The 16,155-nt window shown below is 38.4% G+C and overlaps 1 protein-coding gene across 2 annotated transcripts in view; it reads left to right on the top strand.

Annotated features, from left to right (window-relative positions):
* The window catches only part of PI4KA (phosphatidylinositol 4-kinase alpha), a 58,933-nt gene that overhangs the window by 40,307 nt on the left and 2,471 nt on the right, over positions 1 to 16,155 (top strand). For both annotated transcript variants that reach the window (XM_010171730.1, XM_010171731.1), the window contains exons 32-52: positions 605 to 763; positions 1,017 to 1,168; positions 1,672 to 1,779; positions 2,495 to 2,622; positions 2,703 to 2,822; positions 3,476 to 3,555; positions 3,686 to 3,879; positions 4,613 to 4,703; positions 5,191 to 5,358; positions 5,921 to 5,974; positions 7,191 to 7,311; positions 7,613 to 7,742; positions 9,633 to 9,703; positions 10,573 to 10,645; positions 10,765 to 10,835; positions 11,431 to 11,540; positions 12,142 to 12,246; positions 12,705 to 12,830; positions 13,155 to 13,275; positions 13,910 to 14,069; positions 15,304 to 15,393. In XM_010171730.1, the coding sequence (XP_010170032.1) occupies positions 605 to 763; positions 1,017 to 1,168; positions 1,672 to 1,779; positions 2,495 to 2,622; positions 2,703 to 2,822; positions 3,476 to 3,555; positions 3,686 to 3,879; positions 4,613 to 4,703; positions 5,191 to 5,358; positions 5,921 to 5,974; positions 7,191 to 7,311; positions 7,613 to 7,742; positions 9,633 to 9,703; positions 10,573 to 10,645; positions 10,765 to 10,835; positions 11,431 to 11,540; positions 12,142 to 12,246; positions 12,705 to 12,830; positions 13,155 to 13,275; positions 13,910 to 14,069; positions 15,304 to 15,393 (2,432 nt within the window). The remainder of the gene's footprint in view (positions 1 to 604; positions 764 to 1,016; positions 1,169 to 1,671; positions 1,780 to 2,494; positions 2,623 to 2,702; positions 2,823 to 3,475; positions 3,556 to 3,685; positions 3,880 to 4,612; positions 4,704 to 5,190; positions 5,359 to 5,920; positions 5,975 to 7,190; positions 7,312 to 7,612; positions 7,743 to 9,632; positions 9,704 to 10,572; positions 10,646 to 10,764; positions 10,836 to 11,430; positions 11,541 to 12,141; positions 12,247 to 12,704; positions 12,831 to 13,154; positions 13,276 to 13,909; positions 14,070 to 15,303; positions 15,394 to 16,155) is intronic.

Genomic DNA, 16,155 nt, shown 5'->3' with positions numbered 1-16,155 from the left:
TCAGTGTTAAACCTCTTAAGCATAAGTTTCATTTTTTTTCTCTTGGGCTTCTGGGAAATTTCTTTGTATCTTGTTGAGATCAGATAAGCACCCTTGGTTGCTGGGTCTCCTTTGTACCAGAGGATGCTGCTCACTAGAGCAGGTTCAGAAAAAGTTAATTACGTGTCACCTTTGTGTTATGGGCTTCATCAGCTGTGTGTGCTCATGGGCCAAACTGTGTCCTGCAGTACATGAAAACCTGGCGTACACCTGTCTGCTGTTGGAGGCATAACCTTTAGTAGAGCTGAGGGATGGATGGCACCAGCTGATCTAACAGTTCAGTCTCCTCAACAAAGTACAGAGTACAGCGCTTGTACAGCTGTTGCCCTTAGTCTTTCTATTGCTAGCTGAACATCTGAGGCAGTCTTTCTTCCCTTCCCAATTTAGGATGTGAAAGAAACATTTTATTTAGGTAGGATGTATAGACTTGTCTCTACCTCTCTGTTAACATTACAGTGAATTTTAATTGATCTATTAGTCTTGTGTGCGCTATGGAGAAAGATTGTGTTTTCCATATAAGAATGTGCTCTTGAAATGAGAAATGCTATTGCCTTCCTTTCTGCAGTTCATGCGGGAAATGGCAGGAGCCTGGCAAATGACAGTGGAGCAGAAAGTTGGCCTGTTTTCTGCTGAGCAGAAAGAAGCAGATCCATTAGCAGCCTCAGAAGAGAGCCAGCCAAGGCCTTGTCCACCAGAGGTGACTCCACATTACATCTGGATAGAGGTGTGTCTGTCTTCCGCACGTCCTATGTATGGCAGTGTTGCAGTGACGCTGTGATTAAGCTACTCTGCACTGTTTGTTCTCCTGATTCAGGAAGGGAGTGGAGTCGTGATAGTAGTCCTTCTGACTCAAAGCCAGGAGACATGCTCTTTGTAGATGAGCATAATAATTGAGGGGGAGAAAGATGTTTGAAATGGGGGGTTTTTAGATGAAAAAAGGTCAAAGGAAGCATGGCATGTCTTTCTCGCTTTCTCAGTTTTTGGTGCAGAGATTTGAAATAGCCAAATACTGCAGTTCTGACCAAATAGAGATCTTCTCCAGCCTGCTCCAGCGATCTCTTTCGTTGAACATTGGAGGGGCAAAAGGCAGTTTGAATCGACATGTGGCAGCAATTGGACCCCGATTTAAGTGAGTAGTTTTTTCCTTGGTGGAAGGTTATAAGAGGGATGGTAGAAAAAAAATCTGAACACTAAATGTATAACTTATCCTTGGCTTCAAGTAATGAAAATTCCTTTAAAAGCCTGGAATAATGTAGAGTCTAAGCTCTGTTTTCAAAGTAGAAGTAGCTAACTTTAGTTTGAATGTCATTTTTGGTGCTTCAGAGAACTTCATAAGATAATTACATTTCATTACAATTGCCCACATCATGGATCCAGTGAATGTATCATTTGGGGATAATTTTGCTCCATCAATTGTTTTAACTTTTTGTGACTTGAAGGCTTCAACTTTCTACAGTTCAGTAGTCACAGCTTTTGGAAGAGACTGATAAAGAAAACAATTTGCCAAGAGCTCTGAAAGAGACACTTTTAATCAAGTTGAATGGAGTTACAGCTGTAACTGTGGTTTGTATGGTGTTGCATTGGTCACCATTTTGGGAATGCCAAATTTTCATTCTCTATTTTGCTTATTAGGTTACTGACTCTGGGGTTGTCTTTGCTGCATGCTGATGTGGTTCCAAATGCAACTATTCGAAATGTTTTGAGAGAAAAGATTTATTCAACTGCCTTTGATTATTTCAGGTACTTTTTTATTTGCAACTACTTACTGAAAGTGTGTGTGTGTGTGTGATTTCCTGAACCATCCATGATACTTCAAAGCAGCAGCTATCTTTCTCTTCTAGTGATTTAACTTCTTCCTTTCCTTTTTCACCCATTTTAACAGAAACTTTATTTTTCTTGTGCTTCTGTGTAGTTCATAAGCCATCTCAAAGAAGCTTAGATATAAGTTCCAGTTTTCATGTGTGGTTTATAAAGTAATGCTTTCAGGAATGTTTCTGTTTTTTTCCTTTCTTTATTTTGGAGTTTACTCAATGCTCAAAACTACCTAGATTTATAAGATTGAAAGAATTGCTGTTACAAAGTGTGTGACTGAAATAGTTTCACTGTTTTGAAAATACACCCACACTGAATCTGATTATTTCAACATTTGACATGGGCACAACAGAAGATAATATAATTGATAAGAATGTCTGAATGTGAGGAGGTCAGTCAGTCATAATACTACATTTGAGATGAATCCAAGATGCTGACAGACTGTTGCTTAATTTTAAGTTGTAATAGAAAGTTTGTACTCTTCAGTCAGAGAGAATAAAGCAATGAGGATAAAATGTTGTGATGTGTAGTCTCATCCTTGTAGATTCTGGTCAGAATATGAAATATGACTTGATTAGATTTGTGTGGGGTTTAGTTTTTTCTAATACACTTGGCTTCACGTTATTTCTGTGTTTTCTTTAAGTTGTCCCTCAAAGTTACCTACACAAGGGGAGAAGAGGCTTCGTGAGGATATCAGCATATTGATCAAGTTTTGGACAGCGATGTTCTCAGATAAGAAGTATCTGACAGCCAGCCAACTCGTGCCGCCGGGTCAGTTCCTTTATGTGCCGTTTCAAAAGCCTGTTGTTTTTTTGATTGGATTCTACATCAGATCTGTTCTCTGTTCTTAGATAATCAAGACACCAGGAGCAACCTGGATATCAATGTTGGATCTCGGCAACAGGCTACACAAGGATGGATAAATACTTACCCTTTGTCCAGTGGCATGTCAACCATATCTAAAAAATCAGGTATCTTTTTGATTGTAGCCAGCTCATTGCAGCCAACTTGACAGCATATTTCATATGCAGATATTGTTTAAAGTCAGTATTTACCTTTAATATTGGGCTCTTATTCTTCTGGCAAGGAGTTCAATTACCAGTGCCAGACTTTGGAGAGGAGGCGGAAAAAGTCTTACTGGTAGCAAGCAGCAAAGTTTTGAAACTACGTGGGTTTTTTGATAGAAAGTTTGGTTGTGTAGTGCAGAAGAAATAAGACTGGAGGTCAAGATGTATTGAAATCCTGTAAGGAAATGGCTTTGTTTGTGCAAACATGCCCCTAGTGCTTTTTGAGGGCAGCAGAGTGATGTTAAATTGTGAGCTGTGTGTTTGTACAGTTGTAAACTATGTGCTCTTTCTTTTTAGTGGGCTGTCATGTTTCTAAAGGGAATGCCCTGCTTGCTAAATTGATATCCCTGTAGCCTGTTGTACTCCACGTGTTCAGAGAACAACTACACGACAAGTAGCTGCAGTGCTGACTTTCTGAAGTCACTCTGATCTAAATTTACAAGTGTGCTATGGTTATTCAGTTCTTATGTGTCAATGTTGCCAGTGTGGACAGTTTGAAAGCACCATTTAGCATACTGAACAAAAACCACTGAAAAGTTTTTTGTCCTTTTCTCAAGGAATGTCTAAGAAGACTAACAGAGGTACGCAGCTACACAAGTACTACATGAAACGAAGAACATTACTGCTCTCATTGCTGGTGGGTCATCAGAAAAATGGGGAAACTGCATGAATTTCTAAGACCCTGTTGTTGCAGGATATGTAAAGTAAAGTATGAAATTGGGAATGTTTTTTCTTCCAGAAAACACATTATTTTTTGTTTCCCTCAGGCTACTGAGATTGAACGCTTAATCACATGGTACAATCCATTGTCTTCACCTGAGCTAGAGCTGGATCAAACTGGAGAGAGCAGTGTAGCAAACTGGAGGTCAAAGTATATCAGTCTTAGTGAGAAGCAATGGAAGGATAATGTAAATCTGGCTTGGAGCATTTCTCCTCATCTTGCTGTACAGCTACCCACCAGGTGAGGTATTTCAAAAGAAAGAACTGTTATAATTCGTTCCGCCTTAGGAGCTGAGTGTACTGTAAGTACTGATGACACTTGCTCCTTTTTTAGACCCCCCTTGCATACTTTCACAGCTGGTTGAGACCTTTGAAGTGAAAACTAGATTACTTAATATACTCGTTTGGCTCAGGCTCTAGTGGAGTCCAGCTTCCCTTTCTGCCACCCATTCTTTGCTAACACTTAGATGGTGTTCTGTTCAGAAGAAATCATGTTTGGTTTTTAACAGTATTTAGCCCATTAGCAGGCATAGCATTTAAACAGTGCTAAAACTATCTTTGAGTGAAGTGGTCTAGCTATATATTGGCTTGCACTTTAGTAAGTATTATAGGAGAATTAGCATAGCTGGCTCTGGAAGGGAAAGGAAATTCTTTCCTTCTTACAAAAGTGATAGTCTTTGCCAAGCAGAGTTCTGCACACTGGTTTCTGTAGAATCCCAGACAGTGTATTTCATCCAAGAATCCAATAGTGGGGTAAAATACTAGTGGTTTATACAAAAGCATTGGATGAGGACCAGTTGTTCCCAAATCCCTTTTTGACAGCATATTGGTCTCTGTGTGCATTATTTCATAGTTGGACTATTTGTTTATTAAGCATACACTTTTCTGCCTTCTTACTGCCCTCATCTTCACATTGATAGAAGAAGCTGCCAAAAAATTTCTAATAATGTTACTGTATTGCTGGTTATACTTAGATTTAAGAACACTGAAGCCATTGGAACAGAAGTGACACGTCTGGTTCGGTTGGACCCAGGAGCTGTTAGTGATGTTCCTGAAGCAATAAAGGTACTTATAAATATTTATACCGTTACAGGGCCCCAGTATGCCCATTTCATCCAGATATATTGGAAAATACAGTCTTGACTTAACACAGTGTATGTTCTAGTGCTAATTGTAGCTCTGTAGGAGAGAATGACAGAACAGCTGTGGAAATAGGGTGCTGAGGCACAGTAATAAGAGTAGGTGACTAGTTAGTGAATGGTACATCTTGCTCCTGGGTATAGTCTCACCATGCACAAAATGTCTCAAAACTCATCACTTGCAGTGCAGCCACCATTTCTCTTCCTTTTGCATAAAAAGACCACTGGTGAGTGCTGCTGCTGCAGTTGTTTCAAGTTTAATCCATTCTGTGTGTCAAGAGGCCAAGCCTCTTAAAATGTAGGAGACGCATCATGCTGATTTGCAGTGAAACACTCTAGTTACTGTCTTATGTGTATTATCCAGATGTTATTGGATGCTATAAACTCCTAACGTGTCTGACCTGCTTTTTCAGTACCTCGTTACCTGGCATACAATTGATGCTGATGCACCTGAGCTCAGCCATGTTCTGTGCTGGGCACCAACAGATCCACCAACTGGCCTTTCCTATTTTTCAAGCATGTATCCACCTCATCCTCTAACAGCTCAGTATGGGGTTAAAGTCCTGCGATCTTTTCCTCCGGTAAGATGAGTTCCAAGAGAGCCCTAACACCCCAAGTAAAGTTATGGCCTTAGTCATTGTGACCACAGGCTTAATTTTAATACCATGGAGAGACGTGCTAAATGGGCACACCACATTGCAGAATGTGAATAGTTTGGAATGAAGAGTTAAAGTTGATTGTCTCACGTGATGCTGGCTTGTGTACTTGCAGCTTTTTTTGTCGTAAATCACACTAAGCTGAATTCTTCAGGCTGCTCTTCTCAAACTGTTCCTTTCTAATCTTTTCTCAGTGGAAAGGTGTTTCTTCTAAAGCAGCAGAAGGCTGGATTTTTAATGCTTGTCAGACTTGTATTAGGACTGTAAAATATATTATTATTAATGATATTTTTGAAGGGAGTAACTGCATAGAGAAATACTTTGATTTGAGGAGGTGGCATATATATATATATAGTTTAAAATAAAGAGGCAGTGGTATTTTGTTCATTACTTAGCTGAAGGGAGCTTTTCTCTGTGTGTGTGACCTCTCTTACCTTCCATTAATAAAACAATAACAATAAAAACTCTGATATCTTTTCTTTTTCAGGATGCCATTTTATTCTACATTCCACAGATTGTTCAGGCACTTCGGTATGACAAGGTGAGGATATGAAACAGCTGCGTATGAACAAACCAGATTTTTAAAGCAGCTTTTAGACTTAAAACTGCCAATCAGACAAAAATTAAGCTTAAAGTAATGTTGCTTATTATTGCCCTATATCTCTAATACATAGAAGAAAAATTATTGCCTCAAGAGGCTGGTTTGCTTTGGATAAACCTCTTTTATGAACAGGTAAACCTGAAAAACCAGAGGCTGTGTAACTCATCAGTCAGGAAAGAGTTTTTATTATTCAGACTCTGTCTGAATTAAGCTTCCGAAAGTCTGCATGAGACAAGCAGTAATACAATTGAATCACTATCCTTAATAATTTTGCTGTGGAGTTAACTAGAGAAGACATCTAGGGATGTCTTGTGCTCTATCATGTACATGAAATGACATTTTAGCTTCATCTTGCAGAAGCCAGAAGTAAAGCTTTACGACCAAGTTCAGAGTTGATTAATGTGAGGTCATTGTTATCTGCCCACGAGGTATGTGAACTCTGGTCAGTACAGTATTTCCAGGTGAAGACATCCCAGGCAGGAGTGTAAGTGACTGTATTTAGTTATTCTTTGAGAACTTTGCATAGAGAAGTATCCTCTGCAATGAACATCAGACATCTTGTCTGTTAATATCAGTCAAACATAAAAACATCTACAGACTACAGAAGTGGCTGCAAGTAGAGGAAAGGGAATGCAGCTTCTGGAATGAACAGGATTCCCTTGTACACTTCAACTTGTTTTGTAAGTTTGTTCTTACTTTATAAAGTTTCTGTGGAACCGTGCCAGCAAGTGCAGTTCTTGCCACCAAAATGTGTAGTCCATATGACACTGTCCAGATTTGTGGTGTTACAGGAGCATTTAGTGATGTCAAGCAGGACCAATGTCTATTGCACTGTGCCTGGTGATGCCCTAAGCTCAAAGAGATTTGAAGTCCAAATAGAACAGATAGATAGAAAATGGCACAGAAGTGAGAAGATGGTTAGAATGATGGAATAGGTCAGTAATAAAGCTGAGAACAGTTTAAGTCAATTCACTACCTGTTAAAATACACTGTCATTCTTCAAAGGTCTTTTCAGCAAGGTGAATGAGAGTGCAGAGGTCTTCTTTCCATCCATTAAATATATTTGACTTTGAAGAATAGCTGTTAGAAGCAGTAGTATTGAGTCTGCTAGAGCTGTAATGATCTTTGATCCTTATTGGACTGGATATGGTTGCAGATGGGTTACGTTAGAGAGTACATCCTGTGGGCAGCTGCCAAATCCCAGCTCTTGGCTCACCAGTTCATATGGAACATGAAAACTAATATCTACCTGGATGAAGAAGGACACCAAAAAGATCGTGAGTGCTTTAAAATATAATCTAGCTTGACTCCTTTCCTTGTCACAGTTCAGACTAAATCTCCTTCCTACTTCTCTCTTGGCAGGAGCAATCTTTTTAGCTAGGAACTTTCTCATTTGTAGAGGTAGGGCCCATTCTGTAGAAGTGTTCTACCTGCCAGAATGGATCAAAAGAGATGTGGCAATGTTTGCATTGCTTTATTTTTTTTGAATACTGTCTGAAGGTGACTATTTCCATCACCTATATAGTTTAGCTTTCTGAAATAAACTTCTGACACAAATGCTTCCTTTTTCACATGCAGCTGACATTGGGGAACTTCTGGAGCAGCTAGTAGAGGAGATAACTGGCTCGTTATCTGGCCCAGCCAAGGAGTTCTACCAACGGGAATTTGATTTCTTTAATAAAATCACCAACGTTTCAGCCATTATCAAGTAAGCACTGTAATTCAGAATTGTGCTTTTCTGGGGCTTGAAATAGCTATGACTTTTTACTTGGGAAGCATGAGATTCTAGACTTGAACTTTATTTTTTAACCTGATTTTATCAAATACATTGTGGTTGGTAATAGTGGAATGAGGTTCCATAGAAAAATCCACTGATACAGGAAAGGAATTGGTAAAGCAGTTGGTGTTCTTTTCCGAATTGAAATCCCATCAGTCTCATTGTCATCTGCATCATTACTTTTTTTTAATGTGCTGCCAATGTTCTGCTGAACAGTAAACAGAACTTGGTTCAGGCAGAAAAAACAGCACTTCTCTGTTTAGGTCTACCAGACTGACTGTCATTTTTTTGGATATTATAACTTCTTATAACATTTTTTATGGCATTTTAAACTGAACAAAGAAAAAACAGAAAACACCACAAAACAAAAAAACTCAAGCATAGGTAGATGGTTTACCTTCTGCTAAAACTCAATGAAATTGTCTTTTCTTCTTCTCAAAGAGATTTCATTGTGCAGTATAATACAAAGACAATTGTTCTTTTTGGATATGTAAGTCTTTTTCCTTCATTCCTAAATTGTGGTTATGGAGAAAGATTTGATGTCATAAGAATTGGATTGTTGGTCTCTTAACTGAAAGTCCTGCTCATAAAGAGATTCTCACTGTTGACTGTAAAGACTGCAGTTAAGATACATAATTTAACTTTTATAAAGCTTGCCAGTGGATGGCAGCACCTCAGCACACAAGCTCTGAATCTGTAAGTGTGATTTCATCACAGACTTTTGAAACATTCTCTGGTGTATGAAAGTATTTGAGAGTCGTGTAAAATGTATGTCCTGGAGCATACCTCTAAAATGAAGCTTTGCAAACCACTGGTGTAAGGACATCAGACTAAAAGACACTTAATCACAGACACAATCAAATATTGGGTGCCTTCTATGTGCGTGTTAAAGATGTTTTCATCCAGTAGGATGAGTTAAGGGGGGGGGGGTAGGATCAGAATAACTTGATATTTAGAATGAAATCAATCCCCTGTTTGTTAGTATGAAGTCATAATTAAGCAACAGATAATAATTGTGCTTTGCAAGCATTGCATTTTGCACCTCAGCCTTAAAAAGAACCTGGTTTTTGTGCATGTCCAATGTAAACACAACATAGAGGAGATGCTGTTTGCTTTGTAGATGACATAAATGAATGAGTGTATCGTCTGTGGTGACTTTATTGTTACATTGCTGCTTCAGTAAGCTGCTGTACTGCTTAAAATGAGAGCTTAAGTAATATGTCTCAGTTGCATGCTGCAGCACTAGGTGAGCATAAAATTGTGTGACTGACTTCAATAGATGGTTAATACAAGTGCGTGTGCAAATTGGGTAATTGTATGTACTAATCGTTAACCACGTTACCAATTATCCAGTTGACACCCGCAGTCATGCTAAGTATGTGAACAAATTAGGCATGTAATTACATAGGCATTCTGCTGGCTTGTCCTTTTCCAGTTAGCAGTGGTGTTCTCCTAGATTAAGTTCTACAAAGGAAAAATACATTGATATAACTATAGCAGTGCTTACAAAGGTTTAATTGTGCTCAAATTTCTGGATAAGGAAGAAACTTCATATACTTCATTCTCATCTCTTATCTTTTTTGGGTTTGTCAACAGCCCATATGTCAAATCAATGTTAAATCTACAAAGCAAAGACTGTAACCTTCATTAAGATAGAAAATATTTTGGTTAGATATTGAGCCTAAAAGTTCTCTAGAAGTGGTGCGGTGAGATCTTCGTCGTTACAGAAAGAAACATTTTTCATTAAGTTTGTATAAATTTGATACAAATTTGAGGCTAGTACCTAGAATAATACATATAAAATATCATTCATCTTTCTAGGCCATTCCCTAAAGGAGATGAAAGGAAAAAAGCTTGTTTGAGTGCTCTATCTGAGGTGAAAGTGCAGCCTGGTAAGAAGTGATTTAATTGTATAATGAGCTTTTTGCATTCAACATGACTACTGTATTTTCTGCAAGCAAATCCTGAAATCTCTGTAAGTGGCAGCTCTCAGTTCTGATGCTTGTGGCTGTTCTGTTAAGAGTTGGATTGTTTTTCTCTTGAAACGATTCAAATATTTTTAAACAACAAATAATTTGCGTATGATGCATCAAAACTTGCCCAGGAACAAGTTACATAACACACATCGTGGATAAAAATAGAAATGTATGTTTGGAGAGGGAAGATAAATAAGCTCTTTTTCTTTGGACTACCTTCTTTTTTAAAAAGATGGGGCACTTTTGAGAAGTTATGTTATCTCAAGAATTAAGCGTGTCCAGTTCCTTTCATTCTCCTTTTTCTCCCATCAAGCATTCCCTTGAAACATCATCGTCTGAAGGTCCTTACAAATCTTGAACATACATTTCCCAATGTGAATCTTCTCGTTAAAATGGAGTTTGATTAAAGATTTCCCAATCTCTGTCTAACAGGTCTCAGTTCTCCTGCTATGTGTTTGTTGCTAAGGGCCCTCCCTCTAGTGCACTGGGCCAGCCTCATCTTATTAGGGACTATTGTAAGAGAAGTCTTGTCTGTACATTTCTGTGGTACAGATTCTGCAGTATTAGTTCAAAACTGTATTCTATTAGTTTCTAGCCATCACTCACTAATGCAAAGATACTGCATTCTTTGTGGCTCACAAACTGTGATCTCCAGTTTATTTCTAACATTTTATTCAATTTGAAACTATGTACTGAAGTTATAGACACTAACATCAGTTACTCTTCAGCTTCCATTGTCAGACTAGCCAGTGGATTTGTTCTCAGCTGTGTGCTCTGTTTTACAGGCTGTTACTTGCCCAGCAATCCTGAAGCTATTGTTCTGGACATTGATTACAAATCAGGAACTCCTATGCAGAGGTACCATGCTTTTGTTACATTCTCCCATTAAGTCAATTCATGATCTTTAGGTATTTCTCTAGAAATTCTTGTTTGGCTAACTTACAGTCATCATCATCTTTGTTTTTATTACAATTTAGTGCAGCAAAAGCGCCCTACCTGGCCAAATTTAAAGTGAAACGATGTGGAGTTAGTGAGCTTGAAAAAGAAGGTTAGTAACTGCATCTTAATCATTGACATTACTAATTAAGAGTCAACAATTCCTTTTAAATTGTCTGCTTTTAGTGACCTGTACTGCTGCATAAAATAGTTTCCATGTTAAACCTTATCTGCAGTGGTTAGGCTCAGAAATTAAACTGGATCAAAGGAAGAGAGAAGAAAATTCTGAAAATCCATTCTTTGGCCATTTTTTTTAAGTCCCAGAAAGCAAGCCACATAAGTATCTTGAAGAAATTTTAACAGTTACTTTAGACTAACATATAAAATGATTGCCTTTCCCTGGTTTTTAGACTGTAGCAAACTCCAGGTTTTGGCAGTTTTTTCTTATAATGAATTTTGTGGGATGCTCTAGCTGACTTGCTTACTGCAGTTCAGTCATTTATCAGGTAAATCATGAACACTATTCTCATATGTTCCAGTTCCCGTAGACAAAGGGAACTATCTTACAACATTCACCCTGCAAGGCAGAAATATGTGTAGTGCACCTGCAGTGAAATGTTGTGTTTTTTGAGTGCAGAGGGCTTGTCATGATAGAAAGTTACTAATTAAAGTCTGTGTCTGGGTTTTGGTCTGTACTCTCCTTGCAGGTCTGCGTTGTCGTTCCGATTCCATAGATGAAAGTGCAGAAGAAGGGGTGGACAGTAAGAAAATCTGTTGGCAGGCAGCTATCTTTAAAGTGGGCGATGACTGCAGACAGGTACAAAGCTGTCGGGCTTTGCAGTTATAGATGACAGATTTGTAGGTGACAGTATGTAAGAAGAAAATAACCTTAATATAGGAATATTTTTCTTTAGAATTTTGAGAATCTCTACTAGTTCTGGATTAAGGGAGGGGACTGTATGGTACCCCTAGAGAAATTCTGGTTTGGAAACAAAGGCCATTCTTCCAAGACTGTCTACCATGACTTAAATTTATTTTTCAGTTGAACTATTGGTAACATAGCAGTAGCTTCCGAGGTGGTATCTTGTACGTTGAAGCTTGGTTGGTTTTGATTAAGAGGGAATGCTAGCTATTATCCCTGGAGTTATTAGTAGACCTCTCATCAAAGAGTGATGGAAAAGTTTGTTCTTCATAGGTCAGCAGTTAAATCGTCAGTGTTGCTTGCTATCCACTTAAACAGCATTTATCCTTTCCCTTTTTGATTTCCCCCAGAGTCACAGTGCATGCACAAGCACACATCTGCAGACCTGCTGGGGTAACTTAATGTTCACTTCAGAATTCTTCAGAGCATTTTTGTGATCTTAACTTCTGATCCATAACCCCTGTAATGCTTGTGCAATTTTTTTCTTGTATAACAGGACATGCTAGCTTTACAAATCATCGATCTCTTCAAGAACATATTTCAGCTGGTAGGCCTGGATCTTTTTGTGTTTCCATACAGAGTGGTGGCCACAGCTCCTGGGGTAAGTGGGTAATTAACTGTACTGCTGTAGAAAGTAGTTCCTAATTTAAAAAGACTTTATTTTCCAGCACACATAAAAATTCCATACTGCTAGGAAATACTGCCCACATCACTTATGCCAAGTATTTGGAATACCAGTGACAGAAAGAGTCTTTCCTCTCCTACTTCCTGATTTTCTAAAGCTTTTGGCTCTGAAATTGTGCTGCTTGTGGTTATTCATATTTGATTTTTGGGACTACATTGTGCAAATCAGTGGAAAGTTACAGAGCTTGTCTGATGTTGCATGAAAATCCTAAAAAACTTGATATACTTTTTTTATGAATAAACTAGAAATTCTGTGTTCAGTGATCTGTAAGCTTCCCCACATTTCCCAGAGGACCTGTATAACTGCCAAGAGCCATGAACAAAATATATGTTGGGAGCGTGCTTTACAGACCTGTTTCTCTTCTTTCCCTTCAGTGTGGTGTTATTGAATGCATTCCTGACTGCACATCCCGTGACCAGCTGGGCAGGCAGACAGACTTTGGGATGTATGATTACTTTACAAGGCAATATGGAGATGAGTCTACCCTTGCATTCCAGAAGGTAAAATACCAGTTGGCAAGCACAGAAAAATGTCAACTGAGAAGCATTCTAGCTATAAGAAATTATGGCAAATAACTGGATAATGACTACTGTAATGCTGTATCTGTTTTGTGATGCTGATAATCCATTTTTAGCTATGAGTGAGTTAGCTAAAGAAGTTATTGCAGCTGAAGATGTATGGAGAATATCATTGAACATTGCTTCAAACTAATCATGAATGGAAAAAAACAAAGCAAACTTTACTGAGATGTATCTGCTCCTGGGATGGAGAGTTACTAAATTCTCTATGTTCTTCTGATTTGTTTTAACTTCTTGTTTGCACAGGCTCGCTATAATTTCATCCGCAGTATGGCTGCATATAGTCTTCTCCTGTTTCTGCTCCAGATTAAAGACAGGCATAATGGCAACATCATGCTGGACAAGAAGGGACACATCATTCATATTGGTCAGTCATATCCACATTCAGATTTTGGTAGTTACCTTTTCCCTCTGCTCTAAAGTATTGCTTGTAGAAGACAATAAACCATTTCCCTTTTGAGACCAATCTATATAGTGATTTCACAGTTTGTAAATATACTCGGGATTTTTTTCATGCCTGTTCAGTGTTGTATGTATATTTGGTGCTCTTGTGTAAATTTAGCTTTGCAAAGTTTTACCAGCTTCAGGAAGGTATATACACAGGTAAGTATGGCTTATGCATGCATACATACAAACTTATATGTGTGTATACATGTGTATAAATACATAAATGTATCTTTGGGTTCCTTTCGTCACTGTATGAGTATGAATTAAATATGAAGTAAATTTATATCATTATGTGAAGCTGTAACCTCTGCTTTAGCTTTGCTTCAGCAAGGAGTTTATTTGATGTCATCATTCTTACGTCTAGTCTAATGTCATGGTGATGATTCTTTTGTTGGTGTTCTTACACCTCACCAAAGCTTTTTTCCAGTTGGAGTTGAAATGTTGATAGAAAAAGTAGGTATTAACATGTGAAATCCACCTCCTTTCTTCTGTCAGCTTTGACAGCACACAATTAACCGACAAAGTTTATGAGGCAGCTTATCTTTTGTGCACAGACTTTGGATTCATGTTTGAAAGCTCACCTGGTGGAAATCTGGGCTGGGAGCCTGACATTAAGCTGACTGATGAGATGGTGATGATAATGGGAGGAAAAATGGAGGCAACTCCATTCAAATGGTTTATGGAGATGTGTGTCAGAGGCTATCTGGCAGTCAGGTAAGGTGTTCTTAACTGTTCAAAAGTGGAAGTGCTTGCATGCCTAAAACCAGATGAGAAGATAAATAATAATAAACATTTGTCTGTCAGACTGTCCTGGTACGTCTTGCAAACTTTGAAACAACTTAATAATCCTGCAATTTTGCAACCTGACTGGGGGGTGTTCTGGTTTTATGTTATATTTGAAAATTTTATATATTATATTCAATTTATAAATGTTATGTTGCACACATTTCCTCACACAATTTAGTATGCTGTTAAACTTTTGTAGTAAGAAACTACAGGAGAAGCAAAATCTTTCCTATTTTCCCAAATAGGACAATCACATTAATTGCCATTTAAGCTAGAGTTAATTAGGTAGGAGATGTGAAAAAGTGCTACAATTTTCTGTTGCAAAATATGCAGGGGTTTTTCTAGCTCAGCTCTTCAGCTGTGATTGCCAGCCAGTCACAGTAAAGATTTGCAACTTTACCTCGCTTCGTACCAAGTGCACATGCATGCTTTAACATGCAGGAGCACTAATAAATCCATATGAAGAGGCTGTTTCATGTGGGGGGGAGGAGGACAGTACAATAGAGTCTAGATAAAAGTGTATTCTATCATGAGTATGAAGTAGTATTGATGTTACCTTACAGAATCAAAGTTCCTTCAGCTAGCAGTCCCAGAAGGGGCTGTCTTGGAGTCAAGATCAATTTGGTTCCTTGAGGGGGAGCAGTCTGGAGAAAGTTTTGTGTCAAGGCAAAAATGTCAGCCAAGTAGTAGGGTAATAGCTTGGTAGGTAATAAATGTTCTGAGTGGGAGGAGAGGAAGGAGAAGGGAAGCTGGGCTGATGTAGCAAAGGATTACATAAAGGAATTGGAAGATAATCTGTTACTTTGATATTCCTGGTTTCAGGAACTGTGATATTCCTTTTGCACTGTTTTGATGCACTGGTTCACCTTTCTGATGCCAAAGATGTTTACTAAAGCACTACTTTGTATAATCCTCCCTGACACTGTTGGTCTTGCAACATTCTGAGTATCTGGTAGTCCAGCATAAAGGAGTAAAATTTAATTAAAGTGACAGATTGCAAGCAATGGTGTAGCTCCACCAGCAAATGTAAGGATTACATGTGTTGATTTAATCACAGGAAAAGGTGTGATGCAGCTCGTTGACCTCCTCAGCTTGCCTCTTTTACCTACTAAGGCTGCAGAAGTTTGAGTGTTGTAACGTTTTTGTCCTCTTTTTTCTCTAGGCCTTATATGGATGCTGTGGTCTCACTGGTTACGTTAATGTTGGATACAGGGCTGCCTTGTTTCCGAGGTCAGACAATCAAGCTGTTGAAGTAAGTTGGCTTATATCTGAACTGGAAAATGATCATATGTTCTTCACAGAATGTATACTGCCACAACTTGTGCAGTGAGTAGAGGTATCATGCTACTCAAATATTCTAAATGTCTTAGCATGGTAAAAATGGTAACTTCTGTTTATAGAATATCTCAGAAAGCAAGAATTCCAGAGGCCTTTTGGTAGAATTCATTTCAAGCTGTTCAATGACTGTGCAAGTGCATGGATTATCTTTTAAATTTGTAGAACTAGCAAAATCAGACTGTAAAAGAAAGATGTGTTTTAACGGAGGGGTAATGTGTTGCAGAGTCTGATGTCCTCTGAAATGGTGTTGGACTCTGAAGAACAGCATCCTAAAATCTGTTCTACAGATAATGCAGTACTGAATGGGACTATGTTGTAACATCCAACAACTTAGGCAAATACATATTCTAATGTGATTCTTTAAACAGACCTTTGGGCTTATGCCTCCAGAGTGAGCAGAGTTAGCTCAGCATTTCCTGCAGATAACTTCCTACCATTTCCTAACAATAAGCACAGATTCATAAAGTATGATGGGCTGGAGCTCAAGGGCACTACTAGATACGAAGATATTTTAAAAGCAGCCTAGAAAGAGGGATGTGCTGTTCCTGCTGGACTGATGAAAAGTTCACAGCCTCCATCTCCACTGTAAGACTTAAGGGCAAGTGCTTATTAAAACATTATGCAATCTGTACGAAATGCAGTCACAAGAAGTAGGTACTTGCAGGAAGTGAAATCA

The sequence above is a fragment of the Antrostomus carolinensis genome, unplaced genomic scaffold (assembly GCF_000700745.2).
Source record: "Antrostomus carolinensis isolate BGI_N321 unplaced genomic scaffold, ASM70074v2 scaffold18837, whole genome shotgun sequence".
Lineage (NCBI taxonomy): Eukaryota > Metazoa > Chordata > Aves > Caprimulgiformes > Caprimulgidae > Antrostomus > Antrostomus carolinensis.
Note: the sequence above shows the minus strand (reverse complement) of the source record. Positions and strands in the feature narration are given on the sequence as shown.